Genomic DNA, 12,263 nt, shown 5'->3' on the forward strand with positions numbered 1-12,263 from the left:
AAGTCTGTATCTTCATTTAAAGGATTTTGAAGAATTGAGCATTACATTTAGAGTGCCGAACGTCACCGAGGATGTCCTCAGCTGACATTATTTCCTTTCTCTCTAAAGGATAAGGCCAAAACATGGCTAAACTCCTTGCGACCTAGATCAATAAGAACTTGGCAAGATATGCAGAGAGAATTTTTAAATAAGTTCTTTCCCGCACAAAAGGACCAACTTTTTGAAAAGATATATCAGCAATTTCCAACAAAAAGATAATGAAACATTTTATGAATTTTGGGAAAGATTTAAAGACCTTCTCTCATGCCCTCATCATGGGTTTGAAACTTGGAGAACTATTAACTTCTTTTATGAAGGTCTATCTCCACAGTTGAAACAGTTTGTAGAGACCATATGCAATGGTAGATTCTTAGAAAAACAACCTGCTGAGGCATGGGAGTATTTGGATTCCTTTGCTGAGACTGCCCAACTTTGGGATAACGGAGATAGAAATAATAAGTCTTTACCTAAGCCTACTAGCTCTGTACAGGAAGGCCTTTACCACCTCAGAACTGAGGATGATCTTCATGCTAAAATGGCAGCCCTCACTAGGAAAGTAGAAGAAATTGAGCTTAGGAAGGTTGAGCCTATCAAGACTATAGAGCTTAGAAACGAGTGTTGTGGTATCTGCGATATGTCGGGTCATACCACTACAGATTGCCCCACCATACCGGCATTCAAAGAAGTCTTGCACGATCAAGCAAATGCTATGAACTCCTACCAAAAGCCTTATAACGATCCATACTCGAATACCTATAATTCTGGTTGGAAGAATCATCCAAATTTTAGGTGGAGAAATGATCATCCTCAACAGTCACACCATTCAGCTCCTCCACCTGCACATCCTACTTTTGCATCACTACCCTCCCAAAAGCCGAATATCGAGGATACCTTGCAATCTATACAAACTTTTCTACAAGGTCAAGCTAATATCAATGCTCAAAATACTCGAAATTTTGAAGATATAAGGAACCAATTGTCAATGTTGACTACCGTCCTAAGTACCTAAGAGAAGGGTAAGCTTCCAACTCAACCCCAACTTAACCCACAAGTGCACGGTAGTAATAATACGGCTCCTTCTAGTTCGCATACAGAACATGCAAAGAGCATCATGACTTTGCGTAATGGAAAAGTCATTAATCAGATCGTCCCATTGAGACCGCAGGTCACTTCTAATTCTGATGCTCCCAAAGCCGATGAAAGGGACAAAGAAGAAGTTGAGGTCCCAACTTCTACCGAGAAAGTTGAATGTCCTTTTCCTCCACCTTTTCCACAACGGTTAAAGCTGTTGCAAAAGCTCGAACCTAATTCTGAAATTCTTGAGCTTTTTAAGCAAGTAAAGATCAACATACCTCTTCTTGATGCAATCAAACAAGTATCCTCATATGCCAAATTTTTGAAGGACTTGTGTACTGTCAAACGTCGATTAAATGTTAAGAAGAAGGCATTTTTAACTGAAAATGTGAGTGCTATTTTGCAGCACAACATGCTCCCTAAATATAAGGATCCAGGTTGCCCAACCATCTCATGCATCATAGGCAACTTTAGGATAGAGCGAGCATTGTTAGATTTAGGGGCAAGTGTGAATTTGTTGCCATATTCTGTATATGAGTAACTTGGTCTAGGTGAGTTGAAGCCAACCTCCGTCACTTTGCAATTAGCTGACAAGTCAGTTAAAATTCCGAGGGGGATTATCGAGGATGTATTGGTCTAAGTAGACAAGTTCTATTTTCCTGTCAATTTTATCGTATTGGACACACATCCGGCTTCGAACTCACAATCTCAGATTCTGGTTATTTTAGGACGTCCATTCCTTGCAACTTCTAATGCATTGATTAATTGTAGGAATGGCGTCATGAAGCTTTCTTTTAGTAACATGACCCTGGAACTTAACATTTTTAATATTTGCAAGCAACCCAATGATCATGAAGAGAATAAGGAGGTTGATTGGGTTGAAACCATCGCGGAGGAATATTTGTTAGCTGAAGCATTTAACGATCCATCCGGCGATAGTTTAATTGATTGGTCAAACCTAGTATGAATTTTTCGAACGCCATGATGATTAATGGGTGGAGACCAAAAGTAGAAAAATTTGAACAGTTGCCACCTCGAGAAGCAAAGATAATACCATCCCATTAGCAAGTGCCTAAGCTCGAGTTAAAACCTTTACCGAAGGAACTCAAGTATGCCTTTCTTGGACCCGAGGACACTTATCCTATAATTATCTCGTCTGATCTTAATCATGACCAAGAAAGAAAATTACTTGGTGTTCTAAAGAATCATAAAGGAGCTTTAGGGTGGTCTATTGCCGACTTGAAGGGGATTAGCCCTTTAATTTGCACGCACCAGATATACTTGAAGGACAATGCCAAAATCACAAGGCAAATGCAACGCAGGTTGAATCCTACGATGAGGGATGTGGTTAAGACGGAAGTCATCAAGTTGCTTGATGTGGGTATTATTTACCCAATTTCCGACAGCAAGTGGGTAAGCCCTACTCAAGTCGTTCCTAAGAAGTCGGGTTTGACGGTAGTAGAAAATGAACAAGGTGAACTAGTTTCAACTCGTGTCCCGACAAGTTGGCGTATGTGGGTTGACTACCGAAAGCTGAATTTGGTCACAAGAAAGGATCACTTTCCTCTACCCTTCCTAGACCAAGTGTTGGAAAGAGTTGCAGGGCATGATTTCTATTATTTTCTCGATGGCTATTCGGGATATTATCAAATTGAGATTTCACCAGAAGACCAAGAGAAGACTATCTTCACTTGTCCTACTGGCACATTTGCTTTCCGACGAATGCCATTTGGGTTGTGTAATATACCTGCAACATTCCAAAGATGCATGCTCAGCATTTTTGAAGACATGAACGAAATTTTTTTGGAAGTGTTCATGGACGACTTCTCCGTTTTTGGCGACTCATTTGATGATTGTCTGTCACATTTACAAGCAGTCTTAGCTCGATGTATAGAAAGAATTTGATATTGAATTGGGAGAAATACCACTTCATGGTACCAAAGGGAATTGTCCTAGGACATATTGTTTCATCGAAGGGCATGGAAGTAGATAGAGCTAAAATCGATTTAATTGCTAAGCTACCTGCACCCAAGACGGTCAGAGATGTTAAATCATTTTTGGGTTACGCCGGATTTTATAGGAGGTTCATCAAGGACTTTAGTGTCATAGCTCGACCGTTATGTAACCTCCTATCCCTTGATACACCGTTCAATTGGACTGAAACCTGTCAAGAGGCATTTGAAAAGTTGAAATCTATGCTTAGCACTGCACCCATCGTGCGACCACCTGAGTGGTCATTACCTTTTGAGATTATGTGCGACGCTAGCGACTATGCGATAGGAGCTGTCCTAGGACAACGCAAGAATAATAAGCCATATGTCATTTACTACGCAAGCAAAACCTTAAACGATGCTCAAATGGATTACACTACCACCGAGAAAGAATTGCTTGCAGTAGTATTTGTCTTAGATAAATTTCGCTCTTATATCCTTGGTGCTCCTATTGTTATCTTCACGGACCATGCGGCACTAAAATATTTGTTGGATAAGAAAGAGGCCAAACCACGCTTAATACGATGGATACTTCTACTCCAAGAATTTGACATCACTATCAAAGATAAAAAGGGAGTAGAGAATGTGGTTGCTGACCATTTATCACGATTAGTTTTTAATGATTCGGTACCACAGTTCCCCATCAAGGACTCATTCTCCGAAGAGCAGTTGTTTGCACTTTCTACTATGCCATGGTATGCTGATATTGTAAACTTTCTTGTCACGAACCGGATTCCGGAGCATTGGGGGTCGACAGATAGAAAATTTTTTTTGCGCGAAGTGAGAAATTATTACTATGACGAACCCTATTTATTTAAATATTGCAATGACCAAATTTTTAGACGATGCATACCGGATCATGATATACAAAGTGTACTTTCTTTCTGTCATACTGATGCTTGTGGTGGACACTTTGCTTTTAAGAAAACAGCAGCTAAGGTGTTGCAATGTGGTTTTTATTGGCCTACACTATTTAAAGATGCCCACGAATTCTGTAGGACATGTGACCCATGTCAACATGTTGGGAGTCTAACTCGTAGGCAAATGATGCCTCTTCAGCCCATTACTGCTATTGAAATTTTTGACATATGGGGCATCGATTTTATGGGCCCATTTCCACCATCTTTTGGATATGAGTACATTTTAGTTGGGGTCGAATATGTGTCCAAATGGATAGAAGCTGTCGCTTGTAAGACCAATGATCACAAACCCGTCTTGAAGTTTCTAAAAGAAAATATTTTTTCACGATTTGGGATACCTAAGGTCATAATTAGTGATGGTGGAAAACACTTTTGTAATAAGCCTTTTGAGACATTATTAAAAAGTATGGTGTCACCCACAGAGTTGCTACCCCATATCACCCGCAAACTAGTGGCCAAGTAGAATTAGCCAATAGGGAGATCAAGCGTATTTTAGAAAAAACAGTAAATCCATCACGAAAAGATTGGTCCTTGAAACTATCAGATGCATTATGGGCATATCGTACTGCATACAAAACCATTCTTGGCATGTCTCCCTACCGGCTAGTCTATGAAAAAGCGTGTCATCTGCCTGTAGAAACAGAACATAAATAGTATTGGGCAATTAGAAAATTGAATTGTGATTTACATGATGCCGGTCTAGCTAGAAAATTACAATTGAACGAGCTTAATGAGATTCGCAGAGATGCTTATGACAATGCTAAAATTTGCAAAGAACGAATGAAGATCTTACATGATAAATCAATTTTAAAAAAATCTTTCGAAACTTTGCAAAAAGTTCTTTTATATGATTCCTGCTTACATCTGTTTTCTGGTAAGTTGCGATCGAGATGGACAGGTCCTTACATTATAAAAACTGTTTTTCCACATGCGGCGGTTGAGATTGAGAATCTACGGGATGGTAGAATTTTTAAGGTAAATGGACACAGATTAAAATCTTTTCTTGAGAATTTTACAGATGAAGAGGACTCCTTTTCCTTGGGGGAGCCTTCTTATGACTGAGCATGAAGGCAAAGGTATGTGTATATTAGTTAGGATTATTTTTCTAGTTTTGTAGGTTTTATTTTCTGGATATCAACAGCTCAAGGTATTCCTCTTCTCTCCAATATTATTTTCTCTACTGTCTTTCATTATAGTTTTCTTGTATCTATTACATTGAGGACAATGCAATGTTTAAGTTGGGGGAAGGGAAGTATTTTGCAAAAAAAAAAAAAAATTGTTTTTGCATTCTTTTCTAAGCAAATGCACATGTATTTTCATATTGAGTTTGTGCAACTATTAAGGCAAGGAATACATGCGTACTATGACTGATCAAAAACCTATTATTAGATCCCCGCACATGTATTTAATGATTATAGGTAGGCCTCAGGAGTTCACATTTGTTTAATGTATTTTTATTAAGCCATATCTGTAAAAGAAGTACAAGTATCCTTGTCCATACTATAAGGTTCTTGATTTGGTTTTCACATAAAGATAGAGGTTGAATACCCCGGCTAGATCATCTAAGTGCCTTATGTTCCGACCTTGGTTGACCTATAGTCACGTTGCATTCACATTATATGGTTCAGTTTACCTTCTCTATTTCGAAAAAAAATAAAAAAAATAAAAAAAATGAGGAGATGACAAGTCTAACCTCGTGGCGTAGTCTGGTTCGAGTAATTAAGCCCGAGTGGTGTTTCACCTAATGCCTTGAGCCAACTGGATCAGAAGTCATTGGCCGAAAACTCGCTACATGGACCTTGCTGGAGCCTCAGGGGGTTGGACTATTGTAATTACCATATGTGTTTATTAAAAAAAAAAGCATGAATAGGGTTGGTCAGGCTGAACCCAGTGACATGTGGTAATGGCTGGTTTGACTCCATTGTATTGGACCTCTGTGTACTTTGGATATATAGGTGGGATTGATAGATCCTTCTTTTTATGCGAACCATTCTGGACAATTTTAGACAACATGAGATATTCCGAAAATTTGATGAATCAGGCTCTAATAAACTGTAGTAAACACTTGTGAACTTAAGTAGTACACCTAAAATTCAAGCGGTGCCATGTTGTGGTGGAGGTATTAGTACTTCGAGAAAGTCATACTATTTTATGCACACTACACTTTCATATTTTTCTTGCTTTGAAAGTTGCCGTGCTTGAAAATATATATTAATTAATTACATGTGTATTAGCTTAGGCTTTATTTCATATTTTTAGGATCTCATGTCATATCATTCATGATGTTTGTGGGTAACATCCCTGAAAACCCTCACGAGACAACACTCGTCCACTAGGGTAATCTAGGGGTTTAACGGCTTGTTGCATGTGCTAAGTGCAGTCGTGTTGCCCTACGAAAGTGGGTACGTATCTTAGTTTTATATCTTTAGCTTTAATAAAAAGTTAAAGGATTGACCAATACTTTTTGTACTCTCATGTTATTGTTTACTCTGAATTGCTAGAGACTAGCAATAAGCTAGTTGGGGGGTGTGATGAGAGTACAAAAGTACGATCTACATACTACTTAAATTAGTATTATTACCAACGGATAACGATATTGTCCCTAATTTAATATTTTAATTTTTGATTGGGTGCAGGTGATCATAAATCAAAGTTACAATGCGTATTTAGTATAAATTGGGCCTAGACAAATGCATAACTTAGACCACATACGCCCAACCTCGTCATGGTTTGATCGAACCCACCATTCTTCAAGCACACTTGCACTCGAGGGATATATGCCAGCCATCCTAAGGCAACACGCAATGGGACATCCGAGGGCTTAGATTTATCAAACCAAGAAGATCCAAAATGGCCACATCAGCGATCATCCCGTGATCAACGAGTCCCCTCCACATCGTCCGCACTCGTGATGAGCTCCCACATCAACCCGCTTGCGTTCTCATCCTGCCCGAGCCCGTGAAGCTTCCCAGTATCCCTGATGATCTTCTTTCCCCCGTAATCCCAGCTTCCGGAAATTGAGTCCCAGCGATCCTAGACATTCGCGATTCACTCATCCACGCCCCTGCCGTCCGCGATCCATCCGCGTCTCCCATCGGCTCACGCGTCCGTCCCTTCTCAGCCTCACAACCCGATCAACGCTCCTCCACAGTAGCCGTGATCAACTCCCAAGCATCCGCCTCCTCCACAGCGTCCGCGATCCCATTCCTTCTTCTGGTGTCCGCATCTCAGCCTTCCTCTCAGCCGAGCCCAACGCCCATTCATCCACTCCTTCCGAATCAGCTTCCGGATTAGCTAGCAATCAACCATCGGATCCCAACATCCCACGATCTTCCGTTTCCGAGCCTCAAATCCAATCCTCCATCTTCGTTCTCAGCGTCGTTCCAGCCGCGATCACCTCCCAGCCCCAACGCCCGAGCCCGTGAAGCGCCACAGCAGCCGCGATCACCGCCCAGCCGTCTGGCTCCTCCGTTCCAACGCTCGTGAGCATCTCGGCTGGGATGCGGTGAAGATTGTTATAAGAGGGGTTCTGGTTCCCACACAAAAAGGGGGGGGGGGAGGGGGAGGGGGGGGGAAGAAGAGAGGAGCCGGGCTGCTGCAGTGGAAAGAAAAAAAAAAAGTAGAGAGAAACAGGGGATGCCCTGTTTCTGTTATTAAAAAAAAAGAGTGAGAAAGAGAGAGGAAGATGATGAGCTAAAGTCCTTGGTGATGGGTGAAGGAAGATCCTTTGGTGTACCAAGTGCATGATGTAAATTCTAATCCTTTGCTTTATACGATCTATCTTTTGATTATGTTATGATTCTTATATGTTGAAAATTCTTTTATGATTTATGCTTATTGATACATGTCTTCCTCAATTATTTGATTCATCGTAGACATTCTAAGGCACGTTGAATGCTTAAAAAGAGAATTCATGTTATCAAGAACATACTCAATAATTAAATTTTATCTGCTTATAATTTTTAAAAGAAAACAAAAGAATCATAGAATTTATCGCATGAACTTGATATTATTAAAGGGGATTCCAGATCCCTACACCATCTTAATCTATCCAAACTTTGATTCTCTATTTACTGATTGATTTTCTATTTGCAAAACATCATCTTAATCCACAAATTTATTGAATTAATTAATCTAAAATTACGCTAATAATTCATAGATCGTTTCCTGATGAATCGACCTCGGATTTCCGAATTATACTACTTGTGCGATTCTCCTGCACTTGGGAGAACAATTTTTCGAGAGCACCACAGGTTAGGTATGGGTCATTCCGTGCATAATGTTTAAGCTAATATAATGCTAAATACAACCTCACAATCATGATTATTTGATGTCTAATATATAGACATATTCAAATTAATTTATGTTAAAATAATTCAACATAATAATGCAATATGGTGGATCCCGTAACTTTGCAATAACTGTCCCACAAACCATGGTTCTTTGTGGCTGGAACACAGTAATCTTCACATAGAGGAAGAAAGCAGTGCAAGGTTTTTTTTTTCTTTTGGCCCCTTCTTTAATTTGGTTATTATTGTTTTACTCTATCCGCCTGCCAACTACTACTATTCCAGCTTGTTTAGTTGCGCGGTACTTGTTTAGGTTCACTTCAAAGCTCTCTTATCCAATAGGAGGACCACGAGATGATATGCCACCGAACTGCTCAGGACTTGGTAGTACCAAGAAGAGCCCCATGCACATACTCCTAATTAAATATAACAGATTTATTCAAAATAGAATCATCTATTTGGTTTCTAAATTAACATAATGGACTAAGCTTACAGGATTTATTTGATCTCAAGCTCACTTCAAGTTGGAGGAAAATAAACTGCTTCTATTATAATCTTATAACAACAAAGGTAAGTAATCATTTCCTTGTACGAGGATAGTGATATATTGTTTTTCTTTTTGAGGTTCTTGAGTATAGCACCTTGTATGGATGGTACTATGTGTAAAACCTTAGAATAGGAATGTTCATATGTGGCATCTCTTTGCCAGCAAACTAAACTAAGCCTACAGGGCTAGATTCAGCAACATTTGTGTTGGGAGATTACCCAAGTCACAATACCTCAGAGGCGCTCAACTGAAGAGCACCGACCAAAGAGGCGCTCGACCGAAGAGCGCCGACCAAAGAGGCACTCGACCGAAGAGCGCCGACCAGAGAAGCGCTCGATTGGAAAGCGCTGACCAGAGACAAAAAGCGCCAAATAGAGGCGCTCGGCTGGAAGGTACTCGACCGAAGAGCGCCGACCAGAGAAGCGCTCGACTGGAAAGCGCCAAATAGAGGCGCTCGGCTGGAAGGTACTCGACCGAAGGGCACCGACCAGGAGCAATCCCGCCACAGGACACACCGCTAAGCGACCTGCTCGGCTCGGCACCTCCGCTAGGCCCATGCCTTAGCCGAATACCCAATCACCGCCTAATCCTCCAACAAGTCTGACAACCAAGTACGTAACTCCACTACAATCTGCCACCGTCCCTAAGTCATCAAGGCACGGGATCTCCACAGGAACTCGGCATGACCTGTCATTAATGCATAAGACCCCCTCGGGCCTCCGATGCACTCAGTCATTAAATGAACACAGCTCAAGACGATCTCCGGATCACTGAACCATCACAACGTATGGCTCACCTTGACCACCGGTTCACTCAGCAATTAATGAACTTACTATCTACGAACCCCCGGGCCTACCATAACCGGCGGTTCAACACACTCCAATGGGCCCAACCGACCGTGACAGCTCCCTGACTCCGGTCTGATCCGGCCTTATTCTCTACAACAACATTAATGAGCGTGATCGCGTCCAATTATTGCAAAAGGAGACAAACTCCCCTGTCACCTCCCAGGTAACGTTATGTCCCTCTATAAAAGGGGCGGGCCCTCTTCCACTACGACACACAGATTAGCCCCCTCTGACTTAAGCTTCGGAGGGCCGACGCCGGATAATCCGGCCACCGGCTTTTTTGCAGGACTACCCAGGGGAACACCGCCAGTCGGCGCACCGCCTCCCACCATCCCGGCAGCGGAACTCCTCCCCCTCCTTGGTCCGCGGCAGCCCCCGGGTCCAATTTCCAGCAATAGTTGGCGCTAGAGGAAGGTACAACGGCTTACAGGCCGAGTTGCAGCCCTCGGGAGATTCATCTCTCGCTCGGCCGAGCGCTGCCTTCCATTCTTTACGGCTCTAAAGAAGCCAAAGAATTTCTTGTGGTCAGACGAATGCCAGCAGTCTTTTGAAGAGCTTAAGCACCTCCTGGCCTCCCCTCCCCTACTCACAAAGCCTCAACAGGGTGAACTCCTCTATTTGTATCTAGCCGTTTCCCCTGTAGCAGTAAGCTCGGTCCTGGTTCGAGAGGAGGGCAAGCTCCAAAAACCGGTGTATTACACCAGCCGGATCTTGAGGGATGCTGAGACCCGATACTCTAAGCTGGAGAAGACTGTCTATGCTTTGGTCACCTCGGCACGAAGACTCCGGCCCTACTTCCAGGCCCACACAACGGCCGTGCTGACCGACCAGCCAGTAAAGCAGATCTTGCAGAGATCAGACCGAGCTGGCCGGATTACTAAATGGGCCATCGAGCTTGGGAAATTTGATCTCGAGTACCGACCTAGACCGGCGATGAAAGCGCAAGCACTCGCCGACTTCATAGTCGAATGCACCATACCAGACGAAGTCGAGCTTAAGCCCAAGCTTACGCCAACAAAGCAGACCCCTAGTCCGGCATGGGCCTTACATGTCGATGGCTCTTCAAACTCGGGGGGTAGCGGAGCGGGTCTCATCCTCACCAGCCCGGAGGGGGTGGTCGCTGAACAGGCCCTACGCCTCGAGTTTCCTGCTTCCAACAACATGGCGGAATATGAAGCACTGGTCGCCGGGCTCAAGCTAGCCAAAGAGCTAGAAGTAAAAGACTTGGAGGCCTTCAGTGATTCTCAGCTCGTCGTCAACCAAATCCTGGGTGACTTCGAAGCTAGAGACCCTACAATGCAAAAGTATCTACAGAAGGTACGGGATCTCGCCTCGTCCTTGAATTCTTTTCACATCCAACATGTCGCCAGGTCGGAGAATCTCAGGGCCGATCGGCTGTCAAAACTGGCGTCCTCCCGCATGAGCGAGTTCCCCAAGACAACGGCACTGGAGTACCTCCAAAAGCCCAGTACGGAGGAGCCCGAGCAGACCCTCTGCATCGAATCCGAGCCAAGTTGGATGGACGAGCTCATTAGCTACCTGCAAGACGAAGTCCTCCCCGACGATGAACGGGAAGCCCGCCGAGTGAAGCGCTCCGCCACCCGGTACATATTGTACGAGGGAAAGCTTTATCGGAGATCCTTCACATCTCCCCTCCTCAAATGCATCCGCCCAACAGAGGCTGACTATGCAATGAGCGAAGTCCATGAAGGGATTTGCGGAAGTCACCAAGGGGGACGAGCATTGGCCCATAAAATTTTGCGTCAAGGATATTATTGGCCGACACTCCAGAAGGATACAATGGACTTCGTCCGGAGATGCGACCGATGCCAGAGAAACGCCAATATCCAACGCCGACCCTCGGCTTCCTTAACCTCTATCAGCTCTCCTTGGCCTTTTGCCCAGTGGGGAATTGACATTCTAGGGCCATTCCCTCTGGCTACTGGGCAAAGAAAATTCCTGGTCGTCTCCATCGACTATTTTACAAAATGGGTGGAGGCCGAGCCACTTGCCCGGATCACCGAGCAAAAGATGCGGGACTTTGTCTGGAAGTCAATAATCTGCAGATTCGGACTCCCCCGCATCCTCATCTCTGACAACGGTCGCCAGTTTGACAACATTCACTTCAGAGAATTCTGCTCCGAGCTTGGCATTGACCACCGCTTCACCTCGGTCGCGCACCCTCAGACAAATGGAGAAACCGAGGTAACTAACCGTACTATCTTGCAGGGTCTCAAAGCCAGGCTCGACAAATCCAAAGGACAATGGGTCGAAGACCTATACAATGTCCTGTGGGCCTACCGGACCACGTTCCGCGTTCCCACCGGCGAGACTCCCTTCAACCTGACATACGGAACGGAAGCTGTCATCCCGTTGGAGATCGGACTCCCATCTCCGAGGGTAGAACATCATGACGCCAGCTCCAACTCCTCGCAGCTAAGGAACAATCTCGACCTGATCGAAGAAACAAGGGAAGCCGCCCGTGTTCGCATGGCAAGGTACCAGCAAAAGACCGCCCAGTACTACAACGCCAGGGCTAAAATCAAGTCCTTCAA

The 12,263-nt window shown here is 43.7% G+C and overlaps 1 protein-coding gene and 1 non-coding gene across 2 annotated transcripts in view; one reads left to right on the forward strand and one right to left on the reverse strand.

The window, feature by feature from the left end:
* Positions 1-215: 215 nt before the first annotated feature.
* On the reverse strand, positions 216-321 carry LOC120112679. Its single transcript, XR_005514251.1, has one exon. It is a non-coding gene; the product is annotated as a small nucleolar RNA R71 (small nucleolar RNA).
* Positions 322-10,869: 10,548 nt separating this feature from the next.
* The window catches only part of LOC103706817 (probable disease resistance protein At5g63020), a 30,949-nt gene continuing 29,555 nt past the window's right edge, over positions 10,870-12,263 (forward strand). Inside the window, exon 1 of the mRNA XM_039132073.1 lies at positions 10,870-11,025. Within this exon, the coding sequence (XP_038988001.1) occupies positions 10,870-11,025 (156 nt within the window). The remainder of the gene's footprint in view (positions 11,026-12,263) is intronic.

Source organism: Phoenix dactylifera, chromosome 11, assembly GCF_009389715.1.
Source record: "Phoenix dactylifera cultivar Barhee BC4 chromosome 11, palm_55x_up_171113_PBpolish2nd_filt_p, whole genome shotgun sequence".
NCBI lineage: Eukaryota > Viridiplantae > Streptophyta > Magnoliopsida > Arecales > Arecaceae > Phoenix > Phoenix dactylifera.